The sequence below is a fragment of the Molothrus aeneus genome, chromosome 4 (genome assembly GCF_037042795.1).
Source record: "Molothrus aeneus isolate 106 chromosome 4, BPBGC_Maene_1.0, whole genome shotgun sequence".
Classification (NCBI taxonomy): Eukaryota; Metazoa; Chordata; class Aves; order Passeriformes; family Icteridae; genus Molothrus; species Molothrus aeneus.
In genome coordinates, this window is record NC_089649.1 from 24,881,790 (window position 1) to 24,902,020 (window position 20,231).

Consider the following 20,231-nt stretch of genomic DNA (forward strand, 5'->3'; position numbering starts at 1 on the left):
TTACCAGCTTTTAGAATGGACATGAATGAAAAAATGGTTTAAAACAATAAACAGGTAAAATATTCAACATGAAGGTTGAATAAGCCAAAGCACTGACTCAAATTTCATTCGAGTCAAGAAGAGACTTCCTGTTACAGACAAGGATTTTGGCTGACAAAGAATTCTCCTTAATTAATAATTCACTTCCTTGTTACAGATTTCGTGCACCTAGGAATTATGTTCCAGCTAGCTTGAGGAAGATTGCTACAATAAAACCCAGACAATTAACTTGTGAACTAGGACAGAAGAATGGCCACTTTCTACCCTTCATTCTGGACAGTATGGCAATCCATCTACCTTGTACATTCATCCCCCATACCTCAGTTAGCATCTTTTTACTCTGAAAGGAAGCCCTCAGCAGTGTGCCAGAGACTAATTTGGCTCCCTTCTCACAGATATTAATTAAACCCTCATCCATATGAGGACTGGAAGATGAGTCCTTTTCCCTTGTAATGTTTTAAAATGCAATTAAGAGTAAATGGTACAACTGAAAGATGCCTAGACACACACAGATGGGTTCCATATGCAGAACAATTTGCCACAAGCAACATTCATTCCAAACACAAGGTGATGGCACCAGGACAAGCCAAGGAAGAATGGGGCTTAATTAAATTTCATTAGAAGAACATAAAATCTTTACACAGCACTCTGTAACAGCTCTGTCTCAAACATTGCCTGATCAAATCCCTTGGACTGTGGTATAACAGTTCTTCTTCAACCATGCCACTGGGACTCCAGGTGTTTCAACAGTACTGGCAGCCTTCTGTACCCTGGGAAGGAGACAGTGACCCTGAGGCTGCAGCAAGAGCAGCTCCTGTCACCAGAAGGGTTTTAATCCAGCCACACCCCACCTGCCACTTGAGGGGAAAAAGAGGGTGTGTAGTTCTCAGTAAATTGGGAAAACCATATATTATCACAGCAGCTTCACTTTTGTACTAATTAAAAAATACATATATAGGCTGGGGGGAGATAAAGACTTGTGACAAGTGCACACAAGACATAAATATTATCTGGATAGGAAAATATCAGAATTTGAAAACACCAGAAGCTTGCATGCAAGTTAAAACTCACTATTATTAGTCCGATTCCCCTTTCCCATTCCCTTTGGTTCCTCTGTGAAAAACAGAGCTGGTGAAAGCTCAGTTTTCTTCAGAGTGAGATTCCTTCAGCAGAAGGAACACTGATGATTTTATATGCATTCAGAGAATTTGCATTCATTCATGAATTTTTTTTCATTTTCCTGGAAGCAACCAAGGCACTGGCAGGAGTTAAGAGAAGCTACAAGTCCACCTGCCTGTATAAGCTTGAAACAACCCTAAGCCACGTGCTGCTTGCTTGACCTGCCTGTTCTCAAAATCCTGGTGCCAGCCTCCCAACAGCTCCTTACCCTCCACACCTGCAATGCTCTCTTTGGTGAATGCAAATCACACTTTGGTAACCATCACCTAAACCAGCAGAAAAGCACTGTAAAAAAGAAGTGACTGACCAGCATGCACACAGTTTTTGAAAATCCTCTATTTTTTCCCCTCTGGTGCTAAGCAGGCACACAGTAAAACAAACAAAACACCAATCTGAAAATGGATTTTCTGTCTAGGTGGCTTTAAATAAGACTGAATGATGAAACAGCCTGAACCTTTGGCACAGAGAAAGACTGTTCAAAGTGAACACCCCTAGAGAAGGAAATGCCAGAGTTAAAGGAGGAATGGACAAAGCAGATAAAGCTGTCAGTTCTGGCAGAGGGGAGAGGCTAAGAAGTTCCTAAATCCTAGAGTAAAACCCAGGATGGAAAGAATCCGAGCCAAAGCCAGGCTGTTCTGAATTTGTATGCACCCTATAAAAGGCCTGACAAAGATACTTTCACTGAAATAAAACCTGAAGGCTTGAATTTATTCAAGAATGAACCTTGTTTCTTTTGTGCACATTCAATAACAGTTCAAAGGACCAAAATTCAATTTTGCTACTTTAAAAAAAAACATAAACTCTTCAACTCACTGAGCATCCTGAGCAACACAGATACACTGAAGTGTCTGCTGGATGTGGCAGAATGAACACCTTTCTGACCTGCAGAAGCAAACCAAAACAACAGCTTGAAGTAGATTTGTTTTGAACCACATAATGTTCTATGCGTATCTAAAAAAAAAACCAAATGAAAACACCCAAACCTTTCTGTGGCACAGCAATTGTCACTTCAAAGGATTTTTCACACCCCTGATTACATCTGGTTTCCTTCAGAGATTGCTCTGAATACAAAATAGATATGCTGTGAAATAAAAGCTACTTCATACCATAACGTTACCATTATTTGTCAACATCTAGCTCTAATATTTATTTTCTTCTAGTTTAGCATAACTTGCTGCATACGACCACAGAGACCTGATGCAATCTATTCAGCTCTTGTACTGCAGTTTTTCCTCCACCAGCTGCAAGTTAACTGATTTCAGTGGATATCTGAACACTGCCCTATTTTATCTGGGCCTACCATGACATTTTGAAAGGACCCAAGTAACTCTGAACACCACAAAGAATTCACAGATCTCATTGATGGAAATATTTTTTATTAGAAAGAGTAACAAAGTGCTTCCCATAGGTTTCATTCAATACAGAGATTTTAAGAAATAAGATTTTTCCTTTTTATAAGGACAGCTTTGATGCGATGATGTTTCAGCGCCAACAGGGTTCTCCAAGATTCTCCTGCAGAGCTTCTCTGTAGACACTCTTTCAACCATTTATGCATTTGGCAGGCATGAAACAGCACTGAAGAGTCCATCCCTTAAAAAATGGAGGCTATGTAAAACGCTTGTAATGTGTAAAACACTGGCCAACAGGAATTATATTGTTTGTTGTGGTTTAACAGAGATTTGAGGGACAATTCTTTCATACAGTCCTACACACAGATGCATAAAGGTGCTTTTAGTTCTATCAATAATAATAATAGTATGTAACAGCATAAATAACATTATCAATTTTTACTATATAGACAACTGTGAAATTGGCTTTTTTTTCTTTTCAAAAATTAACCTCTTGCTTTTTTAGCTAGGGACATCCTTTGAACATTTGGTGCTTCCTTTGCCTTCTGGATGGAATAAAGAACACAAGCAAGGACTGTTCACCCATTTCCCCCCCATTTTTGGCACACATTTATGATCAGATTTCTTTGGACGCACATTTGCACCGTTTCACCACATTCCACTTTCCACTCTTTATGTCTGATTCTATCCCAGTTCCCCCTTTTCCTTAGTTCCTCCTGCCTTCCCTGCAAACGAGAAGGGGATAGTACAGTAATAGCACAAAATTTAGGACAGACATTTCAGTACAAATTGTTATATACAAGGGAATGTATGAAACCAAACAGGAGAGGGGGATTATCCATGCAATGCATTCTTCTTTTCCCATTTTCAAGCCAACCTTACACCACTAGCACTGTTTTTTCAGGTTGTTAAAAAGGTAAAACTTCTGTAAAGGACAAGACATAGTTATCCATAAGAAAAACCACCTAAGACATCCACTAAACACAATATCAGCCCCAAAGCTACCCTACCTTTCCCCAGAGTACACGTACACAAACATGAACATTGAACAAGCAACTGAACTGAATTCATGAGTGCAACAGTCACAGCTCTGCTCACACTGAAAGGTCACATGCATATCAACAATGTCCTCACTGAGGCTGCTGGTCACACCCGTGGTTCAGTGTTCCCCCTTCCTTATGTACAGAGCCCAATCACCACTTCAAGGAAATACCACATGCCATCTCACAGCACAGCACCTTTACACAACAGAACTACAGCAACGAGGGTAGCACAGATACACTTCTTCCTACAGGATGAAGAGAATTAGATGAGATCCTCTGTACAGTAACTGGATTGTGGGAAGAAAGAAAGGATTTTTTTTTTTTTTACTTTTAACAACAGGATGCTTTTGTAATACAGCCCTTATACAGGAGGAGAATACACATAACTCCATCATTCTAGCTATACAAATCTGCAAAGATGTAAACAGATGTTCTCCTTATAGGGGACTTGAAACAAACCCAAAGCTTACCCCTAGGCACTTCTGAGTACAGAGCTCCTGGCTCTGAGTTCAGCCTGTACTTGCTGTCCAAGATTTCCCTGCCACCAGCAGAACTATTTAATCAGGTGCCAATCAACACAGGTTGCCATCTAACTACACAGCTGGGCCTCAGTCCTGCAGTCCTGCTGCTTCAGCAGAGCCTCCTGAATCCACATGCAGGGTCATCTGAAGATCCAGAGAGGTGACCTGCCTCCACAGAAGGATACTACTTGCTCATTAGAAAAGCACAGAGACACATCTAGAGATGGCATTTCAGTACAAAAGACTCTAGAGGAGCTGGGCTTTCATGTTCACTGCCCTAAATAACAATTATTTTCCTAACAGGAAAGTCTATAAGAACTGGGGCCAGGAGTCCTGGAAATAGCCTAACAGACAAATGATCCATGCAAAAAGCTGGACTTGAGAATCCAGCTGCAGGAATGGGACTATAGAGAACCCTCCCTAAACTTTAAAAGTCTTTGAATAAGACAACATCTTCAACTAATTTATTGTTGTAAAAACATTTAGGAAAAAGTCACTGCAAAAGGTTGAGTAATTTTCTGTAAATTTCACATCTCCTATTACATCTCTTCAAGCAAATATGTAATTTCACTCTACCACAGGTGAAATCATTTTTGCAATTAAGTTTCTTGCTAAGAGTAATGTACAACAAATATTAAACTGGTAGCCTATTTAGCAGCAGTAGTAAAGTATAAGCAGTAAAGATTCTGTCCCATTTTTCTGTTTCTCTTCAGAAAAAGAAGAGAACTTGGATATACCCAGCACACCCCTGAAGTGGCTGCTGGGGAGGGGAGTGAATTTTGCACCCACTCCTGAATCTATATAACCTATTCTCTAGGCTGTGTGTGACATATACCTGTAGGTAGGCATTTTTGCTGCCTAGTATGGAAAGGAACCAGTTAAGACTACTAAATAAAATGACCACCTGGTTTCAACTCCATTCTTGCCTTGCATGAGGAAACAGGTCGAGTTGGCTTAGGTGCACAAAACTTTAGCTTGTGTGGGCCCACACTGCAGCAAACGTGGGAAGCATTGCGAGATCTGGTCTGGTATCTGGTTGTTCAGCCACTTGTCACACCACCCAGAGGAAGCAGACAACATTCATGCTTTCTGGAATGGCAAGTGTCCAACACTGCAGCTGGAACTACCTACAAACTCCATGAATTATCCAAATATTTATCTTAAGAAGGAGGGCTGGGGGAAAGAGCAAGTACGAAAAATAAAGAAAGAAAAATAGCAGCAGGAGCTGAGTACATTTCCAAAAAACAACGCAGTGCTACACTAGACTGCTTGGCCAATGTAGGATTGCAATTCCTCCTGAACAACAGCTGAAGTCTTGTCTGATGTCACTAACATTAGTATAAGGGCATTTTGCTGCTACAGCTTGTTTCCTGGGGGAGAGCTTACTATAAACTACCTTACCCAAAGTTGCTTTTGTGTCTGGAAATTGTACTCATCTTACAAATGCAGGTTTGTTACCAAATCTCCCTTGCACAGATTTAGCTTTTCAGCAAAACACTAACAAATTATGCAGATTCAGGGAACAAACAGCACATGAGCCCTCTCAGCAGTGAAACAGAGCACAAGAGGACACACAAGTGTCCTCTTAAAACCAGACATGAAATTTTCACTATACAAAGCAAGATCATGGGGAGAGTGGAAGGGAAAATGAAAAGCCAGTCCTTTGGCTAAGGCCCCAAGAGCGCAGAAAACAGTATATTTCACACCATTACATTACAAACATCTCCTTTCTTCCCCTTTCTAAAAGATGCAGTAGGGCAGTGCTGATTTGGTTTGAAATGTAATTTTAGTCCCCCTCACCGGAAGTCCAGCAATTTGAAGCACTGCAGCTTTTGATATACCACCCATTTACATAAACACATAAATCCACTGACATAGTGACAGTGTTGAAATATGCCATCCAATCAGTATCTATAAAATTTTACTGTTGTACATAAATAATGACAAGGCACAGAACAGCCACCAGTCCAAGAGCTTGTAGGCCAAGAAACCAGAGCATAACCCAGAAGAATATAATTATCACGGGTTCTACTATCCGTTCTCCAAAGTACATCCTTGTGAAGCCTATTCTGATAAGGCTTTTGTTTAGTTCTCCAAACAGAGTTCCCATCTTTTTGTAGTCATCTATCACAGGTTCCATGCTGTGGTTCCTTTGCTCTTGGTGGACCTGTAGGCAGAAGACAAAAAGAAGAAATATGTTGTACAATTTTGTTACTGTGATTCTGAACAAGTCTCTCATCTGTTTCTATCTGAATGCATAAAACTAAGATACACATGCAATAAATCTACTCTTTAAATCAAGAAATTGAAAATGCTACATAACTTGTGACCTTGGTACAATGCTAAGGATGTAATTTGTCCAAACCTGGGACATCTGAAGTGGTGCTACAAATACATGACAGCCTCCCTCCCCCTCCAGATGCCACTCTAGAGGAGGTGTGAAGCTCTCCTGCAGGTCATAGATCTTACCTGTCTGTGCAACCTGCCTGTGGTTGTCAGGGCAACCACAATGGAATGAGATGTCTCTAATTCCAGGGAGAGGATTTGGCTGAACTATCTCCAGAACATCTCCAGAACTACAAGAATGATATCAAGTTATTAAACATGAACTATGAAGTGTTTTGCAATGAAGGCCAGGGAACTGAAGGGCTGCTAATCGCTGCTGAAAGAAGGGCACTGCATTTCACCAGGAAAGTGACAAACATCTGTCCCAATGTTGGTGTAAGAAACCATACAAGTCAGACAAAGGAAGACAGATGAAAGGTCAGCACAGATGTAAAGTGGTGGTATAAAAAAGCAAAGGGAAGGAGAAACAAGTTCTGGACTTTTTGTGAAATAAAAAAAGGCATAGCAAATGCACAGGAAGGCAGAGATCCATCTTTAAATGAAGATGCCACAGGTAAATATCAGTGCAGAAAACAGGAATGTTTCACCATGTAAACTGTAACTAGATTAGAGTTTGAGATCCCATCTCTCTTCCCTAGTGTCCAGAGATTCTTTGCACAAAACCTTATTGCCTTGTGTTTGGGTATGACAGGGCAAACATGCTTTCAAGTTGATGAACATGAATCTTCTAATGCTTCCATTAGGCAGCAGTGAAAATACATACAGCAGGTACTCATAAATAATTCAGTTGACTGATCAATAGGTCCTACAAATTGCCCATAAGCTCTATGTGCAATTAGTCTACTCCCAGATTCAAAGCAAACATGCTCCATCTTCAAGGATGAATGCTATTCTGCATCCCTTGTTCTATGGCTTGGTCTTGGTAGAGAAACAGAAATTCCTTTTCACAACAGTGCTAGGCTTTCCATTAGAGAGCAAATAATAAATTGAGTTACCATTCTTATAGAAAAACAAAAATGCATACAGCATACAGCAAAGACATACGGAAAAGACCAACAGAAAGACCAACGGAAAAAACAGCAAAGACCAACGGAAGCCAGTATTGTGTTTCTAGGTCAGACTTTAGGCCACCATGCAGAACCTGCTGGCTGAATGCTCTGGGTAAAGCCCTACAGCTGCTGCTGGAAGAAAAACCCCAAGTTTTTTCAGTCCCTCAGCTGAAAGTATTAGGATTTTTTTTTTCTTTTTTAAATTTGCTTACTCATAAAGAGTCTGGTTTAAGCTTCAGTACTGAATCTCATAAAGGGCCAGGTGCAGAAAGCCTAAATAGTAATGTGTTCATAACTAATACTCTGTTCACTCCTTCTGTGCTTCTACAGAACATCCCGAGCAGGGAGAACTGCAGTACTGGAGGGTATGTACAGACAGACGCTCGCCTCTTTTCAGCCAACTTCGCAGGCCCAGGTTGTTTTCTCCCCCTTACCGGATTTTCTTCAGCATATTAGCTTTAACTGTGCTTTATTTAATTCAATTTAATTCAAAGAAACATTGACTCATCAATAATCCCAAAGTTTCAAGATCAGTCTCTTTGAGAGAAGCAGGACCCCTTGTGAGCCCCTGTAAACTTGGCAGGGCTGGGAACACAATGGAACTCTTTCCCTCCATTCCCAAAGAGCACAGGGAGACAAATAGACTCTTAGCCTAAGTGTATACTGACCACAACAACTAGGGGAAAAGAGAAGGGATGTGCTGAGAAGGGAAAATAAATTTATTTGCTTCTTGCATGCAGACACCAGAGAGAGCATGTGACAGATGATGGTGGAGAGGATCAGAGCACAGCTCACATCAAGCAATGCAGAGACCACTTCTGAGAGAACAGCTGAGAAATCACTACATTTTCTAGCCATGGCCAGAGAAACCAGGAGGGGGGAAACATGCGCATCACTTCTTCACCCCTGGCTTGTAAGTGGTACTCAGCAAGGTCCTGGAAGCCTTCCCACAGAGCAAGTGCAGCACTGGCCAGGAGGCTGCCAGCAGGCACAGGTCTGCAGGTCCCCTGCAGCTCCCACCGGGCTAAGCAGGATTAACCACACGTGTTCATGCCAACTACGCCCTTCCTGCTAGGAGGAGCTGTACGACACACGATTGCACTTGTAGCCCCGCTTGCTTCGATAAAATAACAGCAAGAAGTTGCACACCTTCTCTTAAACAAACTAAACACAGTAAATTCCACCTCACTTAGGTTGTCCAGGTATTTTTTATTTTTTCATTACCCCTCCCACACCTTCTCAAACAAGGGATTCCATTCATGGATTCCAAAGCGATTAGACACAGGGAGCTGCCAGGCACAGAGACTGACAAGTGTATGTTTAACTACAGAACAAGTGTCAAGTTATTTTTCCAAATATTTTCAATAGGTTACAAAACCTTTCAAAATGATCAAGGAAATTCTCAAGACTTCAAAGTCTGCTTCAGTTAATTCAGGCTAAGTATATCTTGCTTCAGGCAACTCAGCAATAAGCAAGTGAAGCTGAGAACAGATGATCAGTCACAAAACACTGATGGCATAATTTTCTTTACTATTGTGTAATATTTCACATGCTGGACAAATACTTTTTTTCAGAGGTGTAGCTAAAACAGGATTAGGGCAAATGCCAGTAATGTTACAATACTCCAAATTGCTAAGGAATTATAAATAAGCTTCAGTACTGCAGCTAAAATTTCTCTCACTAACTTTCAGGGCAACAGTAAAATGGCATGCAGCCCCATGTATGTACCATAGCTCTCAAATCATAACCTCAGAACCAAATTCTTTTTTTTTCCCGACAAAAAAATACTTTTCTAAACAATTTTAGAAATTGGCCGCCTTCAGTGAACACACAGTTCCCAGCTGACTCTTTAATTTTTACTGAACTATTTTCATAGGGCTATTTTCATACTAATCTTGCTGAATCAGCCTGAAGCTAGGCAGACACTACCATAACAGACAAAATGTGAAGAGAGAAATGTACCCATTCTGAGCAGCTCACCCCCTTGCCTCTGCAAAACCAGAGCTTCCTCGTGTAAAAGCCGAAGTTTCCGTTGCAAAGTTGCTATTTTAAAATTCAAGAACGCAGCCTAGGTTTCGTAACTTCTAAGAATCGATTGTGTATTAGGAGGGAGCAGAGGGAATTTCTTGATCTGCACTAGCCCCAGAGAAAACATGCTTTCCAGGCTTTTCCCAGCTGCTCTTCTCCCCGTAATTAAGTGCATGCAGGGGGCACTCCCAGACTTCATCTGCTACAGGAGGGAATGTAAGAGAGGGCCACTTCAACTTCAGTCATTTGTTTGCCTTTCCTCACTCTTGCAAACACAGGAGTGAAGAAATTCAGAGGGACGGGGAAACAGCAGTGCAGCCAGAGATCTAGATGGATGGATATAGATTAATATATGCCCAAAATATCTTCTGAAAAGGCAGGAACAGCAGCACTGCCTCCCAGACAAGAATCCTCTTTCCCCCTTCCTCCAACTGGCTAAAAGACACTCACCAAATATACACATATGATATTATTCCTGAAGGAGAAAGGAGAACAAGGCTTTCCTAAGTGAATAAGTCTAAACCAGAATGTATTAGAAATGCTGATTGCATTTGTTTCCTAACCTAATGTTTCTTATCAAATTACTGTAATGAATTACTTCTTACTGTAATTTAAATTAATTTTACATCAATGTAATTTTATTTTAGACTTACTGGGATGACTTAGTCTGAATTCTGAATCTATCCTCTGTCAGTTTGAAATTATACCCCCTTGTCCTATCCCTACATGCCCCTGTAAAAAGTCCCTCTCCAATTCTCTCCTTTTAGGCACTGCAAGGTGCTATAATGGCTCCCTGGAGCCTTCTATAGAGCCCTGGAGCCTTGGCTCCAGGGAGCTTCTCCCAACTCTCTCAGCCTGTCTTAACAGGAGAGGTGCATCTTCATCATCTCTAAGCCCCTTCATGGCTCTCTTCTGGACTCATTCCAGCAGGTCTATGTCTTTCCTGTGCTGGGGGCTCCAGTGCTTGCAGCACTCCATACTCAATTTTGTATATGGTTTCTAAGTTTTTATTTTAAATTATTTAAAGATAAAAAAGAGAGTTATTGTACAGAACAGAAAAGGAAGCACCTGACCCACTCCACTGCTCAGCATGCACAATGTCCTTCACAAACCCATTGGTACCTGCAGGTTCCCATCAATTCCTCTGGTCTTTTCAGATGTTTGGTGTTTTAAAATTTCCCTCCCTGTTCAAAATGGCACATTTTCATCAGCAAAGCCATGGTCTGCTGTCTCCCACTGTTTACTGGCAGTGGGAGTGAGTCAGAACTTGAAGATCCAAACTCTGAAAAGCTTTTATACTGAAACCTGGAACTAAGTTTTCCCCTCTGTTAAGGTCAAATAGCTTAGGGACTTTGATGCTTCAAGGAGAACCATGACAGGCCCTCACAGATGTGATGCAGGATGCCATAAAATCACCTTTTTCCAGAATGAAACCTTACAAGGAGGTCACAGAGGAGCTACTAAGAGCCAAGTTCTGTCTGCTTCCAGAACAGCTGATGCTCCCTCATCCCTGAAGTGCTTCTGGAAAAAAATTTCCCATTTAATTGAGTCTTTTCCTTGACTAGCTTTAAAACAACAAAGAAGGTAAAGTCCTCCCTCATCCTACTGAACCCAACTAACATCCGGTTGTGGCTTTTCCAGTTATGTTTGTCATCAACACAACACAAAATTCCCTGTGTTCTGACCACTAACTACCCCTGCTTATGGCAAACTTCCATGCATTCACTGAAACTCACTGCTTCCTAAACTCAGGAAAGCACATGGTATGTCACGAGCAGAGGCTGCTCCACACCAGCCTGATGGGACAATCTTTTTCTTACTTACCCCCTTCCTATCAAAGGGTGCTTTGACCAGGCAGTGAAACATGAGATCCCATCAGAACATCCTGCCCCCAGAAAGAAGCCATCTTAGCAGTGAGTCATATGCTATTCCCTGGGAGAGAAGGATAAAGTTAGCACTGAACTCTTCTCAATGGCCTATGACCGATCCCTGTCTGCATCTCCTAAGTGTAATGTAGCCAGTTTATGGTCTTTTCCCCTCAAATTGCTGAGAGCACACAGTTCCTGCCCTTGACCATTTGCAGATCACACCAAGAAAGTCTGCCAAGCCTGTGGAGGATGCAGAACACAAATGGATCCAAGAGGGGCACAAAACTACCCTACACACATGGGAAGTTATTTTCTAATAAAAAAGAGCATGGGAGCGCAGATTTAACATTTATTTTTTCTGCTGGGAGGACTGAACAGCTCTAAAGTAACCCCAAGTTTCAGTTCTGTGAGCTCACCCCTGATGTGGCCGTGTGGAGTACGGGTATAGTTATGTTTTCCAGGCATATCATCTGCTGAAGCAGCAGCTTGATCCCCAGTTTTCCACATTTAGCCTAAGAAACTTGAGATGCTGTGTTTAGTTTGGGATTTTTTTGTGTGTGTGGAAAAGACCAACCAAGTAACTGACTTTCACTTGAGTGAAATAATTGGATAAAACACAAGAGCCTTTGTTTTGTGGAAGGAGGGAATAGATGAACACAAGGAACCTGCTCCACATGAAAATTCAGGATGTTAAGAAAAATAAATCCATTCCACCACTCTGAAGGTACAAGATCCATTGAAGCAAACCAAGTAGTGCTCTTGTATTTGGTCATGACTAATGAATAGAAGAAACCTCAACAGTCTTCTCTTGCTCAAACAACCTGAAAAATTCCCACCACAGACTTAACAACAGCACCAGGCTGAGTACAAGTCTATAATTGCCTCTTTTCTTGCATCTACTGCCTGAAAGGGCATTAGACAAACATTGAACTCCAACAACAGAGGAAAAAAGGCCAATGAATTGGGAAAATAACTACTCTCCATGTAAAAGCTTATGATTTTACAGTCAAAAAAGTGCTGCTGGGCAAAGAAGGCAATGAGAGAAGACACAAAAGGTATACACAATGTTCATCTCCAACACAGAAAAGCAGCAGTGTCTCTAAATTGTGTGACATGCCTCCGATCACAATTCATCATACGTATAGTTATAAAAGAAAGAAAAAGAATGGCATATTTAAGAGAATTATTTCCACATTGTAGAGAAAAAAAATCACTTTTGAGTACCATAGCAAGCACGTGTTTAATTACATCTAAATGAGACATCAAAAAACCACTGTAATAAAGAATGCAGAGATGACTTCTGAATGAGATATTAAAAAAAACCCAACCCTCTAATAAAGAAATGCAGGGATATCACATTTACACACCCATCTGAACGTTTCTCTTTTTTCTGAACATTTCTTTTTTTTTCCAAGTAAGAAGTTTTCCCTGCAACGTTTAACTGCTCACTATCTATTTTACTCGTCATGGTTATTTTTACTCCAGGGAACAGGTGGTGTGTCTGCTATCTGAAGCCCACAGACACCTAAATGTCAAAAAAGGCAGAGAGATATGACTTTAAGAACAAGCTTGCTTTCAAAAACATAGGAGTATTTTTCACGAAGTTGGGATGTTAATGTTCAGAAGAGAGTGCCTCAGAGTTATCTTTTACAGAAGATGAAAACTGAAACTGAAAATACTTCAGGACCACTCATAATGAAAAACAATAAAAGAGAAGAAAGTGAGCAGATGACAGAGACCAGGATGGAAGAAACCACAAGTTCTCTCCCCTCCAGAATAAGAGACCAACTCATCTGGGTGCAGAAAGGGACACACCAGCCAACGTGCAGCTACAGATATTTAATAGTTGGGTAGCCAACCATGGAAGTCCTGAAGAAAGGAATGATCCAATCTCGCTGGTACTCAGCCATATGACCACCCAGTGGATTGCCATGGACAGGCCCTGGAGATTTGCAGCCAACAGCAGGTTCCCAGCTGGTGGCCTGCTCTCTGTGCAAAGCACAGCCTCACCCCATTGCAGGGCACCAGCACAAGCCCTGCTGATGCACTGGCCGGGTGGGTGCTGCCTTTCTGTTTCCTACTCCTCCACATATGCAAAACAGTTTTATGACTGGTAACACCTGGCACCTGATCTCAGGTGGATCTCACTCTGCTTTCTTGTACTTAAATGATATCTTACATTTAATTAAAAGAAAGTGAAATTTGCCCAAGAAGGGCAAATGATTTTTTGGCAATGTCTCTCATTTTCTTCCTCTTTGCTACAGGAAAAGACCGGTCTCCCTTTGCATCTTTAGCTAGCGTAAAATTAACAATCAGTATTTAACCTTGTAAACGTAAGCAGTAAAAAGATCTTCATATTGAGCCAACAGACTACAAAGATAACAAAATTAATTTCAACTGTCTGGAGAAAAAAAAACCCCAACCAACCAACCAACCAGCTTCATTTCTCTAGGCTAATTTTAATCTGGTATTTAACTATGAAAAGATCAATCAATTTGGAAATGAGGAAAAAAAAACCCCTCAATTCCAGATGAAAAACAAGACAACAAACTCAGTTTAACTTCTTCCTCTGGGAAAAAGAAGCAAATGCAAGAAAACTAGAAAAATTCTTAATACCGAAAGTACTTTATAGCAGCTATCAATAAAAGTTACATACTTAGAGGAAGTTTAAACAGAAGATTGCAAACCAAAGCTTGGGTTAACATTCATTTTACAGCAAGAATCTAGAAATCATTTATAAAATTGAGACAAGATGTTTCTATAGAAACAAGCAACAACATAAGAAAAGCAACAGCACCGGATTCCCTTCAGCCAGCTTTTACAGCAACTCAAGTTTAGAATCAACAGTTGCTGGAACAAACTCTGAAATACCAGGAGAAGTTTTGTGTTAAAGAGATGAAAAGGCTTTTCCAGATACTTTAACTTGTGTATGGGTGGAACAGAGATAGCTTCTAAAAGAATAGAGGCTTCCCTTGATCAACACAAAAAATGTCCCATAATTTCACGAGTAAATTCCCCACTAATCAGAGGACCAGATGAGAAAGTGTGAAACACAGGAAGCTGGCACAGGAGGGTCCATGGGAGAGGAAACCTGCCTGCCCCCATGTCAAGATCTACTGCCTCACTCTCCCACTTCAGGATGATGTTTACACTCCCGGCTCCTGCTACTGTCCCTGAAACTTGATCCCATCTGTACTGCAATTTTACATAGAGCCTAGATCAAATGCAGTGTCTAATCCATCTTTTCATTACACCTGCAACATTTAATTTCCATTGGATTTCATTTATCAGGGTCCCCTACTAAAACTGGTCAGCTTGACTCAGCACAACGGTTTGCAATCCCTGTACATTCAGTGTGGTATCAAATGCACTGGCTTGCTGAAAAGCAACAGCTCTTAATTCTGCCTTTTAAGGGGAGGCTATTTCTATTCACTATCTCCAGAAAATTTTTTTCTTTAAGAAAATGGGATCTTCCCATCATTCAAACAGAGTATATTATCCTAGCTATTGTAGGTATGTTTGAAGGGTTGGGGTTTTTTCCTTCAAATGCTGTTAAGCCCCAGAAAACTTAATAATGCTTTTAAGAAAGTTATTATCATATATTATTTTATTGTTACAAACCTCTGCAACAGAGTTCATTTATCTGTAGAGCCAGAACAAATTTGGGATTAAGTCCTCCTTGTCAAGTATGACTACTTTTGGAAACAAATTCCAACAACTGTAAGCAGGAGAAACCTACAATTTTCAGATTATCTCAGTGTAGAATAAATTAGAAATAGGTTTCCAGCCTTAGGCATTGCAAGTTCCACATATACAAGTGTACTTTAGATAATTCTTGATCATTACTGACTTATGAAATTATGCCATTCTGAGCAACACAGCACACAACCACCCAACAGTGGAAGATGAAGATTTTACACAAGGCATACCACAGGTCTGTTGATATTATTCTCTAGTTCTGTTTCTACTCATCCTCCTAATTCTGGAGAAATACTAGTGATACTGTAAAGATATTCAAAAAGTTCAGGGCTTGAACTTAGTTGAGACACCCATACCTCCTCAACAAAATTCTCAATTCTCGAAGCCCTTTTGTAACAGCACCTCTTAATCTGAAGCCATCAATTAGAAGATAAAATACTCCATGTACAGCCATAAAACACTGTTCAAACTAATAATAAAACATCCCAAAGGCTTACAAACTCAGGTTAATGAAAAGGTGATAGTCTACGCTAATAAATCTACTTGTAAATACACGTATCACGTATTAACTCTGCACTTAAACTTTTTCTAGAAGCCTTGGCTTTACACTTGAACAGCACTGTGGATTCTGTGTATCTTAAACCAGTGTGGAAATCCTGGCCTCATTGAAGCAACTGGGAATTTTTTTATTGCCTTCAACTTTGATTACAAGGAACTAAACCCCACTCTTGCCCAGACACAGAACTGCCCACAGCTCTCAGTACAGAAGGAGCTCCGCTGTCACACAGAGCGTGGCTCCAAAGTCCCTCTAGACAGACAGGGGCTGTGCATCCCACTGATACCACCTCGTGCCCTGCTGTAGGGCATGTGCAGGATGCAGGCGATGCAAACACAGGACTTCTGCATCAACTTTTATTAATACACACTCACGCTTTTCTATTCTTATTTAATAGTTTAATTTACAGGTGTTGATGAGATTACAATGCAGTAATGTGACAGTGGCTAACCTATTTTAGGAAGTGGGTTAGAGAAGAAGGTTTGAGGTCCTTATCTCTAGTGATGTTGAAAATACAGGACAATTGATGTGTCTGACTAATAGCTATCAACAGTTAGGAAAAAAATGTGATCTTGAGGGGCAAAGCAGCAACCTACTCACATGGCTTCAGGAGCAGCTGAATCTTTGGGTGCTTTCACTTAGAACTATCTGAACCCCAGCACTGCAATACAGGAGAGGTGGAAGAAACTACCAAGGTCCTGCAGTGCTTTGAAGACTAAAATAGGTGTAATTAGCTTTGCATGCAGACCTACAAAGTACACAAATCAAATTATCATCCAGTTCAGCTTTCAAATCTAATCACAGAAGTAGGTAATTCTGCAGTCTATTGCAATAATGAATTTCAAAGGCTATGTCTAAAATTTAGTTACCTATCCATCCATTCAGAATGTACAGATATGTAAGCATCTATACAAAAATGTACCTGTCAGTAATTTCATTAAGCATGCCTGCACTGACACAATAACAAGCTTCAATAAAAAATTAAAGCCAGAGGGTTTGGCATTAATTGATTTATTTCCTACAGGGTGTTCTTTCTTAAAAAAAAAAATTAAAGAGTGTACTCATTATTACTTAGGTCCTGCTTGTCAGGAAGGTATTCTTTTAGTTTTCTGTTACAAGGTATGATCTTACACAAACTGTGTTTATTTTGCAGGAAATGGGAAAAACCAAATCACACCCAGGTTTGAAGCACCAGATCCTCACCTAAAAGTCCCTCTCAAAAAAGGCCAAAGGATTTTCTATCATGCAGGCTTCACTTCACACCTGATGAGAGAAATAAGCATTTATACCAACAGCAAAGCAGACTTTGACTCCTTCCTTTTGCATGGCACATATGACTAAAGTGGCGCACGCATTCATAGCTCAGGAGAGGCACGGAACAGGAAAACACAGGTTGAGGACCAGAGCCTGTGTTGGCAGTGCAAACACCCTCAGCAAACACAGCCACAGCGCTGGGCCTCCACCAGAGATTCCAGTAAGAACCTAGCCTGGAAACAGGATCCCTGCCCGCTGGAACAGCAGAGGTCAGCAACAATTCCTCCATGAGAGCAAAAAAAGGGGGGCGAAAAGGATTATTTTGAGAGAAAACTGAACACACTCAAGAGAGCAAAAAAGGTACAGAGAGTTACAAGGCTTGGTGACACAGGAGCCCCTCCAAATCAAGCTAAAACTTTGTTCTTCTCTTGAACAAAAGAATCTGGGACTTTCTGTCAAAGTTTGCAGCAAGTGTAGGTACCACCAGCTCCCTGTGTCCTTATGTCTTCCCTACACATAAAAATAAAATATTTATCCAATTATTTTTACTGATACTTTATCCAATATTTTAATTCTCTCTGTATATTAAATATAGGCAAGTGATAATTCTTATTTCCAAATCTACTTTATTATTTCCCCAGCTGACTGCACCTCAGTATGCAGAAAAACTACTCTGTGCTATGACAGTGAAACATATCCAAGAATCAGGAAGGATTTTCTCCTTCTTCCTTGTGGCATATTTAAAATCTCTATTCTCGTATTGCTACACCCCAACTTGTCAAAAAGGTCCAGGATCACTACCTGTGCTTGAGAAAAGTGGAAAGAGAATTTGTCAGCCAAGTGTGGCTGTGGCCACCAAGTACATTTACCAGTTTCATTTGAAAATGTGTTTAGGCACCACTGAAGGCAGCTCTTCAGCCTGCACCACCCCTTGAAACCACAACACACCCGTCGCTAAGAAGCAGCTGTAAACTGAAGGGAAAAGCTCCATGGCGAGGAATTACAACTAGTTTGAACACAGTAATGCATGAGATGATCTGATGCAACTTTTTAACCTCTCTTTCAAGGAAGGAGAGCAACCAGAACCAGCAAATATTCCTTGCTTGCCTCCTGTGACATCCTGCAGGAGGGCTTATGGACTGAGCAAGAACTCTGAGCCTCCCTGAGTGCATTTGTCCTTACCCTACATTCGGGCATGTGCTCTGCTCTGCCCCATTTTTCTAGAGAAAGGGGCAAGAAGATGCTCTGACTTACGTAAACGTGGCGTAAATGTGGCTAAGTGAATTCTCAAGTACCAGAATCTTTGAAAGCGGCCCGCTTCTAGATGTCATGTCAGGCAAGTACTACCAGACACTTTCCAGTATTAAACGATCTCAGCTGTGACATGGCTCATTTATGGTTAACTGAAGAGCATCTTATAAGAATTTTCAACAAAAATGATTAATGCAATCAAAACCATTCGGAAATTACTTATGGATGCGCTCCCGCAGCTCTGTTTGCCCCTGTGCAATCATGAGCGCTAGTATATTTCAGAGCTGATCACTGCATTCTACTATTGAGCATGAAAAAGGCTGTGTTCCTTTTTCCTTTAAATGAAACATCAATAAAGGTGCATTAAGAGCGCTGCCTTTGTCTAAACACCGGGACGATGCTGTCTACAAAACAAAAGAGTGCCTGGAAAGGCAGTTTACAGCTAACAATAGGAAAACGGCTCCTAAGCAAAATGCCCACTTCCATGCCATAAAAAAAATAAATCCTGAAGCAGACAAAAAAAAAAAAAAAGAGTTGGTGTTTTCCTCCAATTACAGTACATTACGTCTCCTAAGTAATATAGAGACTAAAAGCTTAAAATACTCAAGTGAACGCACACAAGAGCTGAACTACTGGGGGGAATTCCGGGGATGGCAAGAGCACCCTGGTTATTTCCAGGAGATCCATGTGGATGCCGTGCCGGGACTACCCTCGTACATCTGCTCCCATTTTTCCCCAGGCGGACTAAGCGTCCCGGAGGGAAGAACGAGGCTCAGGCGGGCCCACAGGCGGGACACCCCAGCACCAGGCGTGGGCAGCCCCACGCAGGTTGCATAAGCCCCGCCGCAATGGAGCGTTACCCGGGAGCGGCTCGCACGGGTGGGCTGTACCGGGAACGCCACGGGAGAGGAATCAGAAGCGTGGCTGCTTTTCTGTTGCCGCCCGGCGGCGGGGGCAGCCCCGGAGCCGCGGCCCGCCCTCCCAGACCCCTCACGGGCGGGCACCCACCTGCTCCTCCGGGCGCCGCCGGTGCCGGGCGGCCGCCGCCCCCGCTTCCCGCTCGCATTCCCCGAGCGGCGCTGGCGGCGGGAGCTGCGCCGCCGAGCCCATGGCTGCTCCGCGCCGAGCGGGACCCAGCGCTGCCCGCGCTCCCGCCTGCCGGGGCGGGACGGGGCCGTCACGGGGTCCGGGGGAGCGGCGGCACGGAGGGAGGAACGGAGGGAGGGCGGCGCCGCGGGAGCGGGGGGCGGCCCCTGGCAGCGGCCCCGCGGCGGGGATGGGGGGCCCGGGGCGGGGAACCTCCAGCTGCCGGCTCCCGCCTCGGGCTGGGCGGGCGCTCGCTGCTCGTTGGAGCGAAAAATAAACCATCCCGAGCAGCCGATTTCTAAAGCTTTTGTTCAAAGCAGGAAGTGCCAGGTGTTAATAAAGCGTTAATTTTAGCACCATTCCTCGTCGGTGTGTCCCTGGGGAGGAACGGCTGCTCTTGGAAGTGTGAGATGTGGCATTCGCTGTTCCTCCCTCGGGAAAGAGGAAACATTGGCCTCGCTCTTCCGAAGCTGCTTGGATCGTGTCTTCTGTTCTTTAAAAGGAACTAATACACACCAGGAAGAAGGAAACGCAACAGCAGACCCCGAAAATAAGACTTAGTGTATAGACAATGCCAGGGAAGGTTTAGACTGGATTTTAGGAAAAAATTCTTCACTGAAAGGTTGGTCAAGTGTTGGAACAGGGTGCCTGGGTGAAACCACCATACCTGGAGGTATTAAAAGATGTGTAATGTGGCACTCGGCAACATGGTTCAGAGGTGAGCTTGGCAGTGCTGGGTTAACAGACTCAGTGGTCTTCTTTTCCAAGGGATTCTCCGATGCTCTGCTAATGAAATGCCTCTGCACAGGGTGTGCCTGGCTCCCGCTTTGAGCACCACCCTCCCTCTGCAGAGAGGCCTCACTCCTGCAGCCCTGCACGCCTTATCCATGCTGTCCATCCCAGTACAGGAAGGACAGAGTCTGAAAGTGAACCACAGATTTCAATGTGTGGCATTCCCTGGAT

The 20,231-nt window shown here is 42.3% G+C and overlaps 1 protein-coding gene across 1 annotated transcript; it reads right to left on the reverse strand.

Moving 5' to 3' along the window:
• Positions 1 to 2,577: 2,577 nt before the first annotated feature.
• On the reverse strand, positions 2,578 to 19,303 carry FAM241A (family with sequence similarity 241 member A). Its single transcript, XM_066548993.1, has 2 exons — positions 19,191 to 19,303; positions 2,578 to 6,298 (listed from the first exon to the last, which is right to left on the reverse strand). The coding sequence occupies exons 1-2, from the start codon at positions 19,290 to 19,292 to the stop codon at positions 6,053 to 6,055; spliced, it is 348 nt and encodes a 115-aa protein (XP_066405090.1). The 5' UTR covers positions 19,293 to 19,303; the 3' UTR covers positions 2,578 to 6,052.
• Between the last annotated feature and the right edge of the window lie 928 nt (positions 19,304 to 20,231).

What these genes read in the sequence shown, in the direction of transcription:
- FAM241A (XM_066548993.1), bottom strand. Translation starts at nt 19,292, where the DNA reads ATGGGCTCGGCGGCGCAGCTCCCGCCGCCAGCGCCGCTCGGGGAATGC. An exon ending in GGCGGCGCCCGGAGGAGCAG is followed by an intron (nt 6,299 to 19,190) that starts GTGGGTGCCCGC and finishes TTCTGCCTACAG; the next exon opens with GTCCACCAAGAGCAAAGGAA.